This window comes from Xenopus laevis, chromosome 1L, assembly GCF_017654675.1.
Source record: "Xenopus laevis strain J_2021 chromosome 1L, Xenopus_laevis_v10.1, whole genome shotgun sequence".
NCBI classification, from domain to species: Eukaryota; Metazoa; Chordata; class Amphibia; order Anura; family Pipidae; genus Xenopus; species Xenopus laevis.
Window position 1 is genome coordinate 159699918 of NC_054371.1, and position 22583 is coordinate 159722500.

Consider the following 22583-nt stretch of genomic DNA (forward strand, 5'->3'; position numbering starts at 1 on the left):
GAGGTTATCTGTATCTTTTAAGCTCCTTAGCCTAGCACCAGCAATACTTGTGACAGTAGACAACAGACCCTAGCAAATGTGATTTTTTAATACAGGTACAGAGTTCTCAAATCTTCCAACAAATGCTTCCATTTTATACTCTTTTTTTTCTTTCTTTTATGATGATAATAAATAATATCAGTGTCAGACTGGCCCACCACAGTATCAGGAACCAAGCCAAACCATGCCAAACTTCTCACATCAACATGGCAGCCTTGATCTTTTATATACCCCTGCCCCATGTGATACATTGGCCATCCTGAAGAAGGTGGGATAGGGCCCGGGCATCCATGTAAATGTACATACATGCACACAGGTGTTCATTTGACCTGCAACAACAGTCCTGGTGGTCCCCAGGTACCCATTCTGATGCTGACTAATATAAACATTCATAGTATGCATAAACACCAATATCAACCATGTTAAATTAGGTTTTAGATCACATTTTTAAAACATAAATTCCATATGTGCTCATGAGTTTTTGCACTTGAGAAAGGGCCATTTGTGACTTTAAACATGCCAATAATCCAGTTGTTTGCAGCATAGTATTGCCATAGCATTTGTTCTTTCCACCTTTTCGTACTTAGTTTTTTTTGTGAGATTATTCTGTGTATTGAGGGGAAATTTGTGTTTCTATACCAATATCTACAATGTTAAATTACATGACATTTATAAATATAAATTCCATATGTGCTTCTCATTATGTGGGTGAGGAGTGTGGGAACTGGTATGAAAATGGAATATCTTATGTTCATTTGCATTTCTTTTCTTGCCAAAGGCAAATAACCATGCTGCAGGTATATACTAAATCCCTGGTACATCATTTACAAACAACGGTAACTAATTTGGACTTCTAATTTTCATTTTGACCTGTCCAGTGATTTGTTCAAGATTTGTGTTTGCAAGATTTGATATTATGCAACTATCTAAAATTGTCATGATTGTGTCTTTTTGTAAATAGTCTGTTTTACTTTTGGACGTTGTTGCCTTCCTGCATTTCACCCTCACACAACAGTAAGCTCAGCTAGTTTCTTGTTCCTCTGTAGCACTACCACCACTGCAAACTGATTCCCTTCTGAATGGTGACATGCACATGTAGAGGGTTAGTTATTAAAGGTCGAATTTTAGAGCTATATCAGCTTTTTTAAACCTCGAAGTTTCGAATTTGAGAAAAAACTTTAAAAAACTCTATTCGGCGAGTTCAGGATTAACAACCTGGAAACTCAAATTTATTGAGATTTTTGTGAAAAAAAACAACTCAAATTGTTTGTATTAATTTAGTTTTTGAGAGAGACTCAAAAAAAACCTCAAACATCACAAAGGCGATTAACATCTTCATAAGTTTCAAGGGACCTCTGCCATTGACTCCTACATGACATCAACAGCTTTTCAATTGTGTATTTTCAAATTCAATCTATTTCCACAGTCGGGTGTAATAAATCTAAAAAAATATGAGTTTTTAAAAAAATAAACTCAAAAAATTTTAGTTTTTTTTTTTAAACCAAAAATCGAAAACTCAAATTATTCATGGAAAATATAACTCGACCCTTAATAAATCTGCCCTGTAATGTCAATGGACCAAGCAGGTGGTTTTTTGACTTGCTCCTTTATCCTCCCCCTACTTAGCCTGCTGATGCCCCCGCAAGGTAGTTTGATCAACCAAATTACATTGGTAGCAGATCACTTTTCAGTGGATGCTGTTGCAATTGTGAACATGGACACAAGGGAACTGTGAAATTACTATTGGGCTTGTATCAAATGAGTAGCACACAAATGCTGCTTGTGATTTGCCCAAAAAATGCACATAGAAAAATACACTTGGGTGTAGTTCGGCAGTTGTCAGCATTTTAGCATTACATTTGAAAAGGAAAAGTTAAACATGATTAAATGGTGGAAGTTTGAGTTCTTGTTAAGATTTGACTATTTTAACACAATATATTTTGGTCACAGTAGTTGGAACTCTGTGTGTGCAAATGGTTTGTTTATCCTAATAGATTTTATTGTATAGTGATGATATATTTTGCCACACATTCATGAAAACAAGAGAGAAAGTTGTGATCTTGTTCCATATTCAGTGTAGAAACATTTGAAAACAAATATAGATCTTATTATATATTTCTAACTGCTTTGTAGCAGGATATCTGTAGAACAATTGTTCCTTCAGAAATAAGTATGTTAGAAGTACAATATTTATGTTGAGGACCCACGCAGATGAAATCCTTTCAGACCTGCAATAAATCTTGACAATACACACTGATACAGATTATCACTACCAAATTGGGATTTTTTTGTGCTGTAGTTTCTTAACGGCCTTAACAATAGTCAGAAATATGATAAAAAAGTGGTTAAAGCCCGTCTACTTATTGTGGAATTAATATTCTGCAAGAGTTCCAAAATACTTTTTTTGGTCAAATAAATATTACCCAAATTCTAGATGATCTAGAAAACGGCAAACCCCCATCTCAAGTTATCTGAATTTGCCTCAGAAGGGTAACAAATTCCTTCCTTGACTTCAAAATGATGATTGAACAATTCCCTGAATCAACATTGTAATAAGAAGTGTCTGCTAGTACAGCTATGTGACTTGTTATCCAGAATGCTTGGGATCTGGGGTTTTCTGGATAACAGATCTTTCCGTAGTTTGGATCTTCATACCTTAAGTCTCCTAGAAAATCATGTAAATTAAATAAACTCAATAGGCTGTCTTTGCTGTCTTTGTACAAGGTACTGTTTTATTATTACTGAGAAAGGAAATCATTTTTAAAATCTTGAATTATTTGATTATAATGGAGTCTAAGGGAGATGTTCATTCTGTAATTTGGAACTTTCTAAATAACGGGTTTCCGGATAACAGATCCCATACCTGTAAAGCCATTTTACTTGCACTTTCACTGTAAAAAAAATGTCCTGTCACCCAATGCATGGTGCTTCTTCTCTTATGCTGTTGGGCTGTTGGCTGAAACTAATGGAACAATAAAAAAGTGGTCATACAATTTAAGGCACCTCATGCGGTTTAGGTCCTGAGCTTATTGTCTCCATACCATGCAGGATCAACCAGTTAATGGCCACCTTGTTTATTGGATAGTCTTATTTATTTTTCAGAAAAGATATAGAACATACAGAAAACATATTCCCCCTTAAAGTTTGACTGTTCTTTCAAATATCTACTGTACAGGAACATATCAGCATAATATTAAAGGACTAGTTACACAATTGCAGAAATATTATTTGAAGCTTCCATCTGCTCATTTAACACTATTAGCAACAGATTTCATATTTTTATTTGATAGCAGTTTTCATTATCTACACATCCATGAATGGCATCTGACCCCTGTATTCCTTGCTAATATCCCAATACTGTCGGAACTAAAAACTATTGTAGTATATGCAGCTCATCAGTTATCTGCTATGTTAATATGGGCTCTATATCTCAATTTCAGCTTCAGAGGTTACCTTTATGGCTTTACAACATAACATGTGCAACATAAACTGTAATAGTGTTTGTTATGAAAACACAACTTTTACATATTTGAATGTATGCAAAAACCCTTCCTTTAAAAACATACTCACATTCAGCTAAATATAACCTGTTAAAACTAACACCTATTAAGCAATTGGTGAAGTAGCAGTGAATCGGTAGTGGCATTCGTCATTTCCAAGCAACTAATAACCTGGCCTGTGACTGCACCCACACTCATTAACACAAGTCCTAGAGCCCCTTAGTGCTCATTTAGGAAGCACCTTCATACCTCTCAACTGTCCCTTTTTCGGAGGGACAGTCCCTCTTTTGACAGCTCAACCCGCAGTCCCTCATTTGTACTGGAAAGTCCCTCTTTTCTCTGCACTGAACAGCCAGAAAAAGAAACAAAGTTTCTCACTTAATTGGCTTTTAGCAGAGAGCCCAGAACAGGTAACAGGTGCAAATAATATACTTTGCAACAATTTTGAGACACAAAAACACAGTTTAGATAAGGAGAAATATTTTCAAACTTTCATAACCTGCCAAATTTTGTAAAACAAACATGGTAATTAGGGGGTGTGGCCACAGAAAGGGGTGTGGTCCAAAAAATTGCTGCACTACATGCGGGAAAAATTTTTTTGTCCCTCTTTTTACTTCCAAAATGTTGGGAGGTATGCACCTTGCATCTCATACCAATTAAAAATGTGGCGCGAGGTGCAGCACACTGCCCTTATAGGTGCTATGCAGGGGTGGGAAGGAGTTTACCTATGTACCTATCCCCTCTCTCTGCTCATAAATACAATGTTGTCAAATGCCGGCAGTGTGGTATTTATGTTCTTCTGGGATGGGACAGGTGCAGAGTGCAAAAAAAAACATGGCGACGCGTGTTTGTTTGTTGGACTTTGCAGCTTACATGCTGCCTTGCTGTCAGTAAATGAGCCCTTAAGTGTTTATATAGAAATGTTTACACAGTGTGGCCATTCTGTCTGTGTAACCAAATGATGTAAAAATATTGCTGTGTGCCTGTCAAATTATGGAAACATTGTAAATGGTCCATACTTTTAAAAGCCCACTTATGTTTGTTTAGCTTAATACATTTACCCTGTAGATACTCCTTACATTACCATTAAGCAGTGTCACACAACTAAACAAGTATGTTTTTTCATACTATCATCTGGGAAATTAATTATAATTTATAACTATAGCTTAGTAAACCTCTTTATATTTATTGCAAAATTTCAGATTCAAAGAATGTATGTTTTTATAAAAAAAACACATTATTGTAGTACTGCATACTATCGTTCAGCATCACCTGGAGTCACTTTTAAAGGGAACATATACCCTAGTTACAGTGAAGGTTTACATTTACTTTATGTATAAATGTCCGTTAAAATATATTACTATATGCCATTCTACCCAGGAAGCTATATTTAATATAGTATCACTTCAGGAATATCTAGGGATCAGATTGTCAAAAATAATGGCAGTTGCTGACTTTTCTTTAAACACAAGAGTGCACTTCTTGCTTATTAAAAATAAAATGTTATTGTTGCAGTCACCTCTTAATTGACCATGAAAACACTGCTTTAATTGGTGACCCAAAAAACAAAAATCAACTGGCAAGTTTGTAAGATTTTTTGGCACAAGAAACCTTTTTCCTGTTTTTTTCATTGTAATATACAGGTGCAGAATTAGTACTGTAGGAAGTCTTTTTCACTTGGCGAAACATACTTTACACATTCTCTATTTCTGTTTTCATTACAGGTTAAACAGATCATGGAAGAAGCTGTTACCAGGAAATTTGTTCATGAAGACAGCAGCCATATCATCTCATTCTGTGGTATGTTTTATAAAAAACAATCAGTCCATGTATCTGTGCAGTTGTGGATTCCCTCTGGATCTGTATACTGGAATAGTGCGCACTGTGCAGTTGTGACTGTATTGTTAGTTATCTACAGGTGTGGAGAATTGTGTGACAAAAATTGCAGTGCTTCATCTACATATTTACAGCAGACCACTATTCAATAGGCTCAAAGGCTTAGGGGGAGATTTATCAAAATTTTGCAATAGAGCTCACTTCAAAAAAATGCGCACACTTTCTATTCATTCCTATGGGATTAGGACCAAACTATCAGATTACAATGACTGGAATGGGGGCTGTTAGGGCGTGGACTATATCAATGAGCTGATGCAGTACTCGATCCAACGTAGGGTTTCCACCTGTCCGGATTTCACCCAGACAGCCTGGTTTTTGTACAGGCTATTTGGGTGAAAAGTGCCTGTCTGTCCCCAGTGATGTTTGGTCCCCAGATATCAGTCTGGTATCCCCGTCAGAGGGCCCAATGCACAGGCAGATATGCTGCCAACTTGGTCTAAAGAACTCGAATTGGCGTCTTAAATCTGTCTAAGTATGACCAATCTTATAGGAATAAATAGAAAGTGTATGAGTTTTTCCTGTGGTGAGCTCTAAGCTCACATTTTCATAAATCTGCCACTTAGGGGCCTATTTATGAATTCTTGATTCTGGTGGAGCAAAAAAAAAAACTTCTTAGAGGTGTCCCTTTTACAATTTGAAGATGTTTCTTGACATCGTGATCTGCACTGGTTTTTGTATGATAATCTGTAAAAGAGTTTTTCGGGCGTCAACTCCATAAATTTTAAAAAGTTGTATGATTCAAATTATCTCACAATTTTGTCAAGTCTTTTCCCGCACTGATTTTTTGATAAATTAGTCGAAGTCGTGGATGGGAGTTAGGTCCATTTTGTTTTAGTAAAAAATGGGATAAATTCAAGCTTTAGTAAATACCCCCCTTACTGTCAATATGTTGATTGACAGTACCTCTACCATCACATGGGTAACCCCACTTTGTTTTTCTCCCCTTAGCTTTTAGACTGTAAGATCTTTTGAATAGAGTCCTACTCCTATTACCTTTTACACTATTGAAATTTGACCATGTGTATGAGTAAACTAGTATTTATTATTTACTTAGTATTAAGTATTTCTTATGTTTTTAAAGTGCTGCATGACTAGTGACTATTGCACTGGATAAATAATACTAAACATATTGTCATGTTGAATATTCTTTTCATGAACACACGACCATCATAAAGTGGGATTATTTCCACCATGACAGTTTGAGAGGGTTAGTGCAGTGCAGTTTATTGTATATATACCAACCTAAACTCAAGTAACAGGCAGTTGCTTGGACATCTCTAGAGGCATAGATCTTCACTACTGTGGAGGCATTGGGTTTGTTGTTGACATTGCAAACCAGAGAGCTGCTGAATAAAAGCTAAATAACTCAAAAACCACAAATAATAAAACATGGAAACCAACTGCAAATTGTGCCAGAATAATACTCTCTACATCATACTAAAAGTTAATTTTGTATTGAAGTTGAAGTAATTAATTCGCTTAAACGTCCCTCTCCCAATTTAAAGCTGTCTCTCAGTTCTTGCTGACAGAATTGATAGACAGTACAACTGCAATTTACAGCATTCTATTGCCATAGGATTAAACACGGTGCTGGAAAAACTTCTCTTGATTTTATTAAGCAATTAGCTTTTTTATTTCTTGTTTTGCTTTTGGCAGGCAAAGAGTATAAAATGTTTTGTTTGGTTTATCAGCAAATACTGTTGCTTGACTTTCATGACTAATTTTCTTATAACTATCTGCATAATTCTAGTTTAAGGCTTATCTAGAACAATAGTGCATAGTTTAGCTCTGTCTTGATAAAATATATTCAAGTGTAATTAGCATACTTAATGTTTTCATGGAGAAATATTGTGCAGAGAAGAGATGTTATCTAAAAGTACAAGCTGAATCAGGATGCAACTCATCAATGCCACTAGGTTTGATTTTAGTGAAATAAATGCCTCTCTGGAGCATTGGCTTTTTAATCGCTTAAATTATTTATGGATGTTCATTGTGGCCTTGGTATTTTAGTATGTCTGTCTGCTTGTAAACTGGAACCAAGGATATTGGATTCCTGCCCATATTCAACACTATGAATTGCTGAAGCATTTCACAAGTAAATATCATGATTTAGTAGAAGGGACTCATACTCTTTGCTGTGCGGATTGGTGGTTGGTCTCAGTCATGTGATTACATGCAATGCTCCATGTTTTAATACTAAAGCTGCATGATGTTTGTTTGCCATATTCATCTACAAGATCCATGTAAATGTGAAATTACATCTGCAATGTTCAATCCTGGCAGTTCAAACATAGTGTTTTGGTCCACTGTAAGTTCTCTATAATTAATATTTTTGAATGGTACGGGTGTAATGATCGTGTGTGCCTAACTGCCCACAAAAGCCATTTAAACTCCAAGGGAAAATACACCTAGGCAGGGTAGTTCTCTTCCCAAAAGCCACACTTCACTTGGATGAAACATTCAAGCACCTGTATATGCTTGTCCAAAATGTATATCCCAACACCAATTCTGAGATTCTAAATTGATATAAATAATTTCTATCCGCTTGATCCTCTATAGCACAGAGATTTACAGCGGTTAAAATCCGCTCACCGTTGGTAGTAATTGGCCCGGGTGCACCTGCCCCGAGCCCTGCGTTTATTACACAATCCTTCCCACGTTATTTCCAACGGTTGTTTGTATTCATAGATAAATATACGTAAGGATCAGCTTACCCTCTCCACGGGGTGACCCGGGTGCTGCTAAGGGAGACGTTTTCACCGTTTACATCCAAGTCGTTGCAGCGCACTCCAAAGTCAAAAGGATCGCTCAGATAGATTATTAGTTAAAAAATCATCCTTTATTGGTTTACATCAGTTTAAAAAAAAGAAATGCTAGCTCATCGTCTGACGCGTTTCGTAACTATGTACTTCATCAGAGACCTCTATATACCTGTATATGCTTTCCTTGATTCTGAAGCCACAGGTAACTTTTGTTACATGGTATTGGCTCCAGCCCTGTGTACAACTTTTTGTGCTTTGACCATTGATGACATACAAGAGTCTGCTGAGATCATTGCTGAGACCACTGGTGGGTTACCAAGTTGCCCGTTTTTAGGGCCAGACTAATTTAGCACATTTGTGTACTAATGAGTTTGTTCCTGTCTCCCAGTCTGTCCTAGGGGTCCTGGGCCCCCCCCTAGTTGGATTTATTTTTACTGTGATGTTCAATGTACTCCAGTGCTCGGCACACCAAGTGCAATGTATGTTTCCCAACCTGTCTCCTCTTCAATATCTACTTTAAAATATTATGACCATTGACCCCATTGGTTATGGCACATATGTTATGTATAAACCCTTCTGTAACCATGCCCACATTCTGTTAAATATACATAACACAAATGACAAATGACACTTGCATCTATGCTGTGTAAAGTTGTGCTATACTGACTGTCTTACAGTTAGTTTGAGTTTGTCTACATTTGTGTGTCACTACAATAAATACATGTCAAAATCAATGCATACATCTCAAAGTACATTTTAAAAGGACCTAGAGGCTTGCTCAGCAAAGGGCTAAGAATTGCTGGGCTTTGCTAAGAGATTCCTGTTGACAGTGAGTGACAGTGAAACTCATGTGGTAAAATTCTTAAAGGGATTGTTCACCTTCCAAACACATTTTTCATTTCATTTGTTTTCAGATTGTTTCCCAGAAATAATGAATTTTTTTCAATTACTTTCCATTTTTTTTAATGTTTTACCATTTTTTTCAAAATCTAAGTTTAAATTTTTATGTTCCTGTCTCTTGTGTTTGAGTCTGGCAGCTCAGTAATTCAGGCACTAAACACTAAACTGTTACAATTTGGCAACATTTAGTTGATTCATTTTTCAGGCATCACTGGAGTATTAGCAACTATTGTATCAATTCTAACAGCTGCCTTTAATGAAACCCAGGGATTCTGCTCAGCAGGGACAAAGATAAGAAATGTATCAACTAAATGTACCAAGTAAATTTAGAACAGTTACAGTGTCGGCGACCCCCCCGAGCTGATTTAGAAGGTGAGAAATTAAACTTTACACTTCAATATTAGAAAAAAGGTCACACATAGACAATAGAAAGTAATTGGAAAAAGACTTTATTTCTGGTGAACTATTTGAAACCAACTAAAATTAAAAAAGTGTTAGAAAGCGAACAATCACTTTAACTGAAATATACTTAGAAGTTAAATAGAAGTTAAATAGAAAAATGAGATAAAAGGTAAACCTATTCTCTTTATGTCTATGAAGATTTTCATTCATCCAGGTCATGAGATACAGTAGAAATAAATCTACAGCAGTTGAACTTTTTGAGTTTTTCTTGAAAAGGTTTCACCACTCATCCAAGTGGCTTGTTCAGTTCAACTGAAGGTAGAGAATGCCACTGCATTTCAACCCTTAAAGAAGAATTCAACCCTGTAATAAAAAACCCGTACCCCCCACCCCACGTAGTCCTCCCTCCTCCACCCAGACTAACCGCCTCCCCCCATATATGATTCCATATTCAGGTAGGTTTTAGCTGAAACTCACAGAGGTGTGGAAGTGTGATCCAGTCACAATGGTACAATGATCCTTATTTAGGCAGGTAGCACCAGGCCAAGCTGTAAACTACCTGACCAGCAACCTTGCCCCCCTCCCTCCCAGTGCACATACATAAAAAACAAGTTCACACATGCGTATTTCCAATTGGGGTGTGTGAAATTACTTGCAGCTGAGGGGGGGGGGGACAAGGGCCTGGATAAGTGGTAGATTACATATGTGGTTCGTGCCTTGGAGGTAGATGTTCATTTTTCATTGTTCATGATGAAACAAACTCTTGATCATTTCTCAGACAGCTTTGCAAAAAGCAAACATTTATCTTATTTTATTTAATATGTAGTTTGTTGCATATATTTTATTTTTTAATATATAAACCATATGTTAATATAAATCTACAGGCCAGTCTCTAATCTTCCCTTTATAGCAAAGGTAATAAATAAATGGTTGTTGACAGCAGAATGAAAGCAGTACAAAACAGTACAAAACTGCACTGGTTTGCATACTGAATGGCATGCTGGTGGCTGGAGATAAGGAAGAAAAGGAAGAGTGCTCCATCATAATCATTTCATACTGTCGGTAGACCATAATATATTTATAGATTGTTTAAAAACATTCTGTGGTTGTGAAGGTATGGTGCTTCAAATCATGGTTTTCAGGAAGGTCATAAAAGGTCAGAGTTGGATTACAGTCAACTTCATTTGCCATTACCTTATAGGACTGAATTAAATAGCCTCTCTATTGAGAGTGAGTGAAGGAAAAAGACAAATAATTGGTTTTACACAAATGAAATTTAAGTACAAAATGTATTAGCTCATTTAATTTTCCCAATAAAGATATGTCCCAATTTTTAGACCCAGTAATACATGATGTAAACTGAATGATTCATAGTAAACAGAAATTAAAAAAATGTATAACCCCTATAATGAATAGTACTCAAAATAATACTCCTGAGACAGTTTAATCAAATCATAAATTTAGTTGATTTGCCCAATCATCAAAACAAATATACAGTTCACTTTTCTGAATTCTCAATGGAGCAAACAACTGTCAACCTAATACTAGGATATCCAGTACTTTTATACACAGTTACTGTATTCCAACAAAAAAGATTTTTCAGTCATTTCACAGCCAGTATAAGTTTATTTAGTTCTCCAGTCCTAACTTACCATGTTCATTATGAGGATCTAGCTGTCTGGCTGTGACCCTCATTTCTCATATTCACACATCATTAAATAATGCTGGGCACATCTGCAAAGCATCTCACAAATAATTCCATTTCTCCTGTAGTCACCATGAGAGACAGTATGCCTCCTCTATGTAGTACTAGGTTAGTCTGTTAGTAATTGGCTAGACTGTTGAGTTGTGCAGAAAAAAAATTCTTCAATTAATCTTTCCAGGAATAACTAAATAGCAGTAGTCTTTAATTTGCCTCATATGGGGAATGTAAAATGGTTGCAAATTATATTTGCAAAACCAGATTGTTCTCTGCTCTTAATTTGTTAGGTACATACAACTGTGTTTTATTCTACCACAACATGAAAAGACTGTGTTATTTTTTATTTCACAGTGTCCTTTGGGTCAGTAACCACAAGACCAGACATCAACACTGAACATTGAAAAAAATTCATCATGACCAATTATCCTTCTATGGTCAGTATTGATGTCAATGCTCATAATTTGTAGTTGGTGTTAGGTGAAGTTAGGATGATATTTGACAAGATTAAAGGCATCCAAAAGTGTGCTGATAAACCAATGTCCCCTGCAAAGGCCTCCCACCCCTCTCCCGAGCTGCAACATAGAGACTCTTTCGGTGACATCTTTATTCGCAAAGGTTCTCTTCTCTGAGTTCTCTACATGAAGCATGTGCAGTTGATGCCATATCAGGCCTGGTTTCAAATGTGGATTTATAAAGATGTTTAGGATTGGTGGATTGGTGATAGATTCACATTAGGATCTATGTTCTGAAATGCTTGGGAGCTGGGGTTTTCCAGAAAATGGGTAATTTGGCTCGCTTAGGTGTATTAAAAAATTTATAAAATGCAATAGGAGTGTTTTGCTTTTATGCAGCTTAGTTACCATCAACCACAAGCGCAATATACTGTTTTATTACTACAGAGAAAATTTAAATGAAAAAAAAGACATACATTGTTTGCTTCAAATGTATTCTATAGAAAGGGCCATATTTTACACAGTTATAGCAAAAGTCAAGGGATGTATTCAGGCACTTTTTTTTTACACAGTGTTATAACTAGTCCTCTAGCTTTACAACCCCAAATAATCACGCTTCAGTTTTAAACAATAGCTGTTTGGTGCAGACAAGGAACTGTGTTATGTATCACTGAGAAAGGTAAGAAATCAAAGTGACACAACTGGTGCAACTGCTGACAAACGTGCACTTTTTTCCCTGTGACTTTTTCAGATTTTTGGCGTCAAAAAGTCTGATCCAAAAAAGTTGCAGCTTAATAAATCATCCTCTAAATATTCTCTCTTCTGTATTTTATGGAGATGTGTTTAATGTGTTCAGATAAATGTATACAACAGGTGTAGATAAATATTAAAGGGGTTGTTCACCTTCCAACACTTTTTTCAGTTCATTTGGTTTCAGATAGTTCACCTGAAATAAAGACTTTTTTCAATTACTTTCTATTTTCTATGCGTGACCAGTTTTCTATTATTGAAGTGTAAAGGCCCCCATAGACGCAAAGATTTTTCTTTGATGAACGACCGATTTTAGTGCAATCCAACCAATCCATCGAATTATCGTGAGGTTAGTGGGAATTGAACGATTGTGCATCTAACAATTTTTCATTCGACATTGGTCAGAAAATTGATCAAAATTGTAACCGTTCAGAATCCGCACCTGAATTACTGAGCTTCCAGACTGAAACACCAGATACAGGGACATTAAACTTTAAAACTAGATTTTGAAAAAACTGTAAAAAATAAAAAAACAAAAGTAATTGAAAAGTTTCTGGTGAACAATCTGAAAACAACTGAAAAAGTGTATGGAAAGTGAAGAACCACTTTAAAGGAGAAGGAAAGGCATCCTGTACTTGGGATGCCATACGTTAGGCACCCCCAAGTGATTGTATTTACTTACCTGAAACCCCGGCTGGTGCTCCTATGAGCAGAAAACTTCACCGGCCTGGGACTATACCAGTGAGCACCAAGGAGTTATTCTCTTCCGGCGTCTTCTTGCTTCAAATTTCCCAGGGCAAACGCATGCGCAGTTGACTTTTTAGGCGACTTTTTAGTTAAAGTTTGGCTTTTCGTTCTACACAGCCGCATGAAGGAAGACGGAAGAGAAGCGCTCCATGATGCTTATTCGTATAACCCCAGGTCAGTGCAGTTTTCTGCTGAGAGGAGCACCGGCCCAGGGTTTCAGGTAAGTCAATACAATCACTTGGGGGTACCTAACATTTGGCACCCCCAAGCAGGTCCGGACTGAGAATTAAAATATGCCCTGGCATTTAAGGTACACAGAGGCCCAATTAGCGCACACAGAGGCCCAAACAGCCCCACCAGCCCACTAAATACTGACTTTCTATTGCATCTTATAGCAGCTCCTCTTGAATTTGCCAGAAACCACAGATTGCCAGTCCGGGCCTGCCACCAAGTGCAGAATGACTTTCTTTCTACCTTTAATAGATTGATTGTCCCATGTACACTTTCTTCTTTTTAAATTAGAATAATGGCATGTTACTCACCAGAAAAAATGCTAATAGATATTAAGATAGAGAATCAGTAGCACACACATTTAAATGTCAGACAATGGAGTTGTGGATTAGAAGGTTCATTTGTACAGTTCTTGAATTTAAATCATATTTAGCTGGTGTTTTACAGCTGGGACAAGGTAATAGAAAAAGACAAGCAGATAATCCTGCCTCAGACTCTAAATGATCTCCTTCTGCTATGGAAAGGACATGCAAATAAAACCATTTCCAACAGACAAGCATCTGTGGAGCTAATCCTGTTTGCTGATGGGATTTGGTTGTGCAGTGGAAACATTAAAGAAGGGAGGAAACAAGCTGAGCAATTAAGAACAGTAGACATCATTATTTAGAGAGAAATGACATTGCATTCCTGACATGCACTAGAGAATGACAAGCTCCATGGTACCAGTGTAGAAGGATGCACGTAACAGTCAGGCACAGTAACAGTGACAGGAATTGTATTATGCTTTGATAGGTTGTATAATAGGAAAAATATCAGTTATTAATTCTTCAATATATTTTTCATTAATTCAATATCCTTCAATATGTGTATCATGCATCTATATCTTGATATAAAACTGCTATAATGGATGCACTCCAAAGACCAAATAAAATGCCTGAGTCCACATTGCAATGTAACTGATATACACAATATGGGGCTTCAAAATTATTATGTGTAAATAACAACAGATCATATAGGATATATCAATTGTCTGAAATATGGAAATTAAATTTTTTTATAGTGTCCTATTTAAATACCGGTAAATCTTTTAGTTCTTTGCTTTTTCCTGTTATAATAATACTATAAATTGTACAAAGAAGTATTATCAAGAACACCTCAGGTCCCAAAAATTCCGAATAATAGATCTCATACCTTTATCTGTCAATCAGGTTGTTATTTTGGCCAACCTGGAAGTGGTTGACACCAACTGCCTGCCTGATACCTGGTTCATTGGTGTGGAGGCTGAAATTATATTTCAAATCAGAAGCCCGTAAAAAACCTTACAATTTTATACAATCCCAGCTTACTTAGTTTTTTCTGCAATCTATTATTGAGCCCATGTTTTTAATCCCCTTCTCTTACATACGGCAGAAATGTGGCCTATATTTGATGCTGCAATCACATTCAATCAGATCATAATTTGGCTCTGCTTTTGAGCATCTAAGTATTTATTCAGCCGTCATTACTTTATAGGATTCATGCTCGTCCTTAAAGCAATCTTATCAGAGCAAAACAGATGGATACATTGGATCTTTATAGCAACCGCACTGTGGGTTTTGTTGTCTGGTTTTAAATAAAAAATCAGCTGTAAATTTGCATGATTTGCATTTTTTTGAGGTTACTGCAATGTCTGTTACACCCTTAATTATTTCTTTCTTAAGATACAGTATTGGCCATTAACTACTTTACACTCTAGTTTTAGATATTGTCAAATCCCAGCATATAATTTCAAATGTTTATCATTCAAGTATGAATCATAACAGTTTCCAAGTGCAAATTGTTTCGTGTTTGTGTTATGGTGTGGGTGGAAGCATCTGTTTAAGGTATAGCTAGTAACAAACCACATGTATACAGCATGTATTTTCACTTGGTCTTTTATCATATGGAATTGCTCAAATTTTTTGTTGATTGCTCATTTGTAATGTTTTTGTTACAGAAATAGATAAAAATTCCAGTGCTTTAATGTTCATTGCATTATTAACAAAATCTTGGTGTTTTGTTTCTGCATACTTTTATGTCAAACATATATTGCTAGTAGGATAAACTTCAATAATCAGCTTCTCCAAAGCCAAATATGTGATAATATATAGTGAATAAAGTACCCATCTTGTAAAATATAAGGATATTATAAGTTACAGAGGAGTTCCAAGACCATATAAGGTCATGGAACTCCGAGGTAACTTCCAATATACTCTTTTTGTAAGAGGGGTATTTAATTTATTATAATACACACGTTTCGGTGAGTCATGTTACAGAAATGACATCACTAAGCTGCGATTATAACCAATGACATTACTAAACACCATTTATAAGGAAATCATTTACAGGATATTCATGGCTTTCGTGTTATATTATTATACAGACCAGTATTATTTTAGTGCTCTCCCATTTAGCCAGTATCAAGGAAATGTATTTAACAGAGAAAAATTACATGTTACTGAGCTAATGTAAACTCAATAACCTTTAATGGAAGGGAAATGCTAGGTAAAGACCCACCTACCTATGTGCATAATGACATTGCAGCATTTGATAGTGATGTAGAACTTAGTAGTATGTTTTGGACAAACACAAATCATGTAGCACTGCATTATTGCGTATAGAATAAAAGAGAACAACTTAAGTAAAAATAAAATAAATAAATAGCAGTAATGTAACCTAGCTTCATGACAGTTGATTCCACAGATATAGGATATTCCTCTTCAGGTCAAATGTTTATAATTTGCCATGTATCTTGCCTTTGTGATGTCTATCTACAAAGCTCAAGGGCAGTCTCTTAGGTTTGCTGGGATTAATCTATAGACTCCTTGATTTCCTCAAGCCAACTTTGTATAGCATGTCAGAGCTAATTTGTATATCTTTGCATCGGAATGGAAAACTAAAAATATTTTACTTTACAGTAAAATATGTTTTTATGCCTTTATTAAAAAATATCCTATTATCTTAAAATGTAACAGCACTTTTTGTACAACGATAGATAAGGATATACTTATGCTGTTTTATGTATGTAATCCGTGCTCCGACACTACTCCAATGCTTTGTTCAATGATAACCCTGTCAGCAATAAACTGCATGAAGAAGAACTTCCACTGCTTGATCTTTGCCCCAGACATAACAGAGGATATATAGAACACTTTTCAGTATATAGATCTTAGAGCACTACTGAATTAGGTGCAACTGTCAGGGCCACTTAATCCTCTACATTAATTGATGGAGCTCCAGATTTTTCCACTAAATAACCCTGGACTAGTAATGTCAACTTTTAACATGGGTTAAAATTTTAATCTTTTCATTCAGGACCTGACTACAAATACACTTTTTTTCACTTTTCTTTTTGAGGCATATTTTATATGAAATTCACCTGAGGAAGGACTCTAATGATCTGAAACATGTAGTACTTTGTACTAATAAACAGAAGATTTGATCAGTTGTTAGAGGCTCTTTAGTGAAATTATTCTTCCATATGTACTATTTCCAAAACGAAGCTGCGTCTCCTGTTCACTTTTTAAAACTCTATTTTACTTGAAGCAGTCTCTTTTTAGAGTTCCGTGGGAAAGCTAACATAGCTATCCACTATCCTTTATACTACGCAAAGTTTTTTTTTTGACATCCCTCTATCATTGGAGCCTCCCACCACTAACATGGCATTCTTGCATTTGGATGGATCTTCGTAATCCTCTAAATAGTATGAAATGTTTTCTGTAACTATGCACATCATACATATACACTCCAGTATATTAAACAGATTGGTTTTAATATTCATCACACTTTCTTCCACAGCTGCAGTTGAAGCTTGTGTTCTGTATGGCTTGAAACGTAGAGCTGCTGGTTTCCTACGTAGTAACAAAATTGCTGCCTTGTTCATGAAAGTGGCAAAGAGCTTTCCTCTGGCAGAAGAACTTTGTAAGAAAGTGCAAGATCTTGAACAGCTTTTGGAAAACAAGTATGCGTTACTGTATATATCCCTTCCTAAAATGCCATTTTTTTTAAAAAAAACTTTCAGTCATTTAAATAAGTTCAATTTCATGTATCTCAACTTTCTGAAATATATTGAAAGGTGCAGTTAATCTTCTTTTGAGCAAATCAATAATGTAGGTGCATGTTTTTAAAAGTATATAAAAATGTAAGATTTAGGACAGAGCCTTCTTGTATCAGTTAACAGTTGTGTGCAATGTACATATATGTTCAATGTTCAAATTCCAAATGAAGTTAATTTAAATAAATAGTGTTGGTTAACCTTCACTCCTTCATCCTTAGGAAGAATCAGATGCAAGGTGTCCAGGAGAGTGTACGTAAGGCACAGAAGCTCCTTAACCTGTCTCCACAAGCCATTAAACACCTTTGGATTCGAACTGCCCTCATTGAAAAGGTGTTAGATAAAATTGTCCTTTACCTGGTGGAGAACTGCAAGTAGGTCCTCTATTTAATTGCCTTTAAAATATATCTAAAGGTATTTGGACACTATCTGAAAAACCTTTTATATGTATTTTACTTCTTCTTGGAACTATATGCACTAACTATTCCTCACTGTGTGATGATTTATTTAATCATTCGTAAAGTTACGTTTACTGTTACTGTTACTATAATATATATTTAGTCAGATCCATTTTCAATGACTCAGTCACATACACTTGGTGCCTATTTTGTTTCCAAATTTACATTGTGTATGTTTGCACTTTTTGCTGTGTTTAATGTGAAAATATTTATATTAAAAATATATTTTATTGGAATTCAATATAAATGTTATTTACGGTAAGTCAACCTTTTTTAATGGGAGATTTGAAACTTTGCAGTCTAAAAATGATGGGTAGAATGCGATATCACAACATTTTTCATGGTTTTAAGCAGTTAGAGTTTAGCATTGTTTCATAAATACGTTCATATCAAGATTTTGGAGTTTTCAAGTTTTTCCAAGGGACAGCAGCAGATTTATTAAAATGTTTTATTTTAATAAATCTGCATCTGTGATTCAGCCAAATCCAGAATTAAATCTGGGATTTGGTACCTTCCTGCTTTTTTAATGATATTTTGTCGTCTTTTTGATCATTAAGTATGTCACATTAAATATGTCACAATATCATTAGTCTACAGAATTGAGTCTTAAACATTTATACAGTTACATGTTTTTAATTTTTTTTTTTTTTTTTTGAAGCAAATATTATGAAAAAGAAGCACTTTTAATGGATCCTGTGGATGGTCCAATCCTTGCCTCTTTGTTGGGTAAATTGTTTCATTATTTAATAGTATGAGCACAAACCTGTTTTGTAAGAACTTCCATCAAAATATTGGTGTAATGTTTTGCTATCAAAAGTAAAGTAATGTCTTTTCACCCAAAATGAAACTGCAATTTCTTTTATATATGTTTGTCTAAAGAATTGCATATAAGAGCTTCCGGGATTTAGGAAAATCCCTGTTTAGCCCTAGTTTTCATGGACCCTTTCTGGAGCACAGAAAATTACAACCTTTGCAACCTTTTCCATGTTCTGATTTTGTTATATTTATTCCCAACAATATTCCAAGTTTATTTTCAAAATGAATGCTAAACCCTAAACACTATATGCAATACAATTACTATAGGTAGTAATTGTTGAGCACTTGCTATCAGGTTATCACTTTATTCAGGCCTTCTCCTACTAATATCTATATTTCTCTAAGTCATCTTGGGTGACACAGGGACAGTGGGCAGGGGCGTAACTATAGAGGAAGCAGACCCTGCGGCTGCAGGGGGGCCCAGGAGGTATAGGGGCCCCACGAGGCCCTAATTCATATACAATTTCAATAAATATTGGAGAAACAAGTCAACCTAAACATTTTGGGGGCCTGAAAAATAATTTACTGTGGGGCCCAGTAATATCTAGTTACGCCACTGACAGTGGGGGTATAGCTGGTACATCCTGGAGGGCAGGACACAGCAGTAGGAAAAACTAGCCCCTCCTCTACTGGCTATACCCCCAGCAGGCAGAGCTTAGATCATTTTTAGTTGTGTCCTCAGGAGGATAGGACATTAAATCTACGCTCTATGTATTATTTTCTGTTTTGTCAGTTGCTTGACACCAGGGAATGCCCAGGCCCTCTTCACTGAGCAGAGGAAACCCTTAGGCATTCCCCAACGTGGGACCTGCCTCCGGGGTCCCTAATTATACAAGACCACCCAGTCTCATACTGGTCTCCCCTTTTGTAGGTGGAGACTGACTGGTCGGAGGACAGAGGAGAATATACAGGACACAGTACGGGGCCGATTCATCAAGGGTCGATATTCGACTAGGAATTGAAATCCTTCGACTTCGAATATCGAAGTCGAAGGATTTAGCGCAAATTCTGCGATCGTACGATCGAAGGATTATTCCTTCGATCGAATGATTAAATCCTTCGAATCGAACGATTCGAAGGATTTGAATCCAACAATCGAAGGAATATCCTTTGATCAAAAAAACTTAGGCAAGCCTATGGGGACCTTCCCCATAGGCTAACATTGACTTCGGTAGCTTTTATCTGCCGAACTAGGGGGTCGAAGTTTTTTTTAAAGAGACAGTACTTCGACTATCGAATGGTCGAATAGTCGAACGATTTTTACTTCGAATCCTTCGATTCGAAGTCGTAGTCATAGTCGAAGGTCGAACTAGCCCATTCGATGGTCGAAGTAGCCCAAAAAACACTTCGAAATTCGAAGTTTTTTTATTTCAAATCCTTCACTCGAAGTTAATGAATCGGCCCCTAAGTATATTCTGTGCTGCCCTGCTCTTATCTCATATTCCTATACCTGCATATCAACAGCGAGGTCTGCCTCATAAAGGGTCATTCCCCTACCCCACTGCCATTGCCTGTTGCTCTCAGCAATTGGATCTGCCTCTCTCTTTCTCTCTGGCGCCATTTTCCCAGCTCTCGCGCGATCTCCGTGCGCTCCCTCAGTAGCAGCCACCATTTTGTTCCCGCACCGGAGCTACAGTGCACACAGTGTAAGCGCAATGGCACACGCTCCTGGCCTCCTCAGCTTCTTAAATATCAGTGGAGCAGCCTCCTCTGTTAGTGCTGTCACACGGTACACTGGGGACTAGTCTGGGGACACGCCCAAGTTCTGGGAGGCGCAGCATTAGGCTATTTTACTGACAGCCTCTTCTGCTGGCCGCTTTTTTTCTCACAACAGTGTTGAGCTAAGACCAGTACACACACACAAGAATTCTTCAGAGTCTGTGAATGCCTTATTTACCTTGGTACTTGAAACTCTTCATCTTCAAGACCCAGGAGCATCATCTGACACAGCAAAGAGCCTGTCATAGTAAGGCTTCACCTGTTTTTCCATCTCATTCTCAACTTGATCAGATCAAACAACAGGAATGGGATACTCCAGAGAGACGTTTCCAAACAAATAAAAGGTTTCAGAAGCTCTATCCATTTTCCAAGGAGCTTACAGAAAAGTGGTCAATGCCACCTTCTGTTGATCCGCCAGTATCCCGGCTCTCCAAGAATACCTCTCTTCCTGTCCCGGACGATTCGTCCTTCAGGGATTAGATGGATAAGAAACTAGAGAGCCTTTTACACTCCACGTTCTCAGCTTCAGGCACCGCTCTACGACCTATCCTAGCCATGGCATGGGTCAGCAGGGCAGCCCAGTCCTGGTCAGACTCACTACTCACCGCCATCTCCGGGGTACCCCGCCATGAGCTTTCTCAATGGGCTTCCCCAATTAAGGAAGCAAATGATTACGTGTGAGGCTTCACTCGATGCACTTCAGGTCATCAGCAGATCATCGGTACACTCTGTGTCAGCCCGCAGATCACTTTGGATGAAACTGCAGACCTTTCCTCCAAGAAGTCTCTAACCTCCATTCACTTAAAAGGCATGCTGCTGTTCGATCCTAACCTAGATAAGATTATCAGCCAAGCAACAGGGGGCAAGAGTACCCTACTGCCTTGGCCTAAAGCTAGTCCCTCCTTCCACAGGTGTAAGTATTTTTGTGGCTCCCAGACCAAGCACACAAGATCATCAACACCACGACAGTCCTTTGCAAACCGAGGACGTTTTAGTGGTAAACAGAGACCTCCCTGGCAGAGCAAGAAGCACACTCCCAAAACTGGAGACAAGACTACCTTGGCATGACGGCGTCTGCGCTACAGCAGTCACAGTCCGATAGGGGGCACACTCATTCAAGACTCCTGGATCCACAAGGTGGTAACCCAGGGCTACCATCTAGAATTTGCCACAAACCCCCCCCCCATCGTTTCTTTATGTCCAGACTGCCACAGGACTCAAGCAAAAAGACAACCTTCCTAGGCGCAATCTCCAACCTTCTAAAGGCACAGGTGATTATTCCCGTACCGGTCGCAGAGCTTTTCAAGGGCTACTATTCAAATCTATTTGTAGTACCCAAGAAGGACAGATCGATAAGACCCATTTTGGATCTCAAAGAACGAAACAAATTTCTTCGTCAACGAAGATTCAAGATGTAGTCTCTCAAATCAGTCATTGCGGTGATGTCCCCGGGGCAATTTCTGATTTCTCTCGACATAAAGGATGCCTACCTTCATGTTCCCATTTTCCCTCCGCATCAGAGATATTTGCGATTTGCATTCCAAAATTGCCACTACCAGTTCACAAGCCTGCCCTTCGGGCTAATGTCTGCCCCCAGGGTCTTCACCAAGATCATAGTTACATAGTTAGTTACATAGTTAAATTGGGTTGAAAAAAGACAAAGTCCATCAAGTTCAACCCCTCCAAATGAAAACCCAGCATCCATACACACACCCCTCCCTACTTTTAATTAAATTCTATATACCCATACCTATACTAACTATAGAGCTTAGTATCACAATAGCCTTTGATATTATGTCATGGCAGCAGCAACTGCAGTGATTTGCAATACAGGAGTTTCCATCACCCCCTTCCTGGACGACCTGCTAATCAAGGCACCCTCCTTATCAGAAGCCCAGAGATCTCTCCAGACATCCATGGACATGCTCCGAGAACTAGGATGGGTCCTAAATCTAGAAAAGTCTTCTCTAACGCCCAGCCAATCCATGGTCTTCCTCGGCATGCAGTTCAATACGCAAAGACAGAGAATTTCCCTCCCTTTAAGAGAAGGTCAGTCATCTCCAAGCCTTGGTATGGTCACTTCTCCAAAGACCTCAACACTCGGTTAAGTTCTGCATGAGGGTGTTGGGGGTCATGG

At 37.4% G+C, this 22583-nt stretch overlaps 1 protein-coding gene across 3 annotated transcripts in view; it reads left to right on the forward strand.

Moving 5' to 3' along the window:
• LOC108715673 (small G protein signaling modulator 1) overlaps positions 1 to 22583 on the forward strand; it is a 74591-nt gene that overhangs the window by 17388 nt on the left and 34620 nt on the right. For all 3 annotated transcript variants that reach the window (XM_018261048.2, XM_018261055.2, XM_018261064.2), the window contains exons 3-6: positions 5264 to 5339; positions 17198 to 17360; positions 17675 to 17827; positions 18570 to 18637. In XM_018261048.2, the coding sequence (XP_018116537.1) occupies positions 5264 to 5339; positions 17198 to 17360; positions 17675 to 17827; positions 18570 to 18637 (460 nt within the window). The remainder of the gene's footprint in view (positions 1 to 5263; positions 5340 to 17197; positions 17361 to 17674; positions 17828 to 18569; positions 18638 to 22583) is intronic.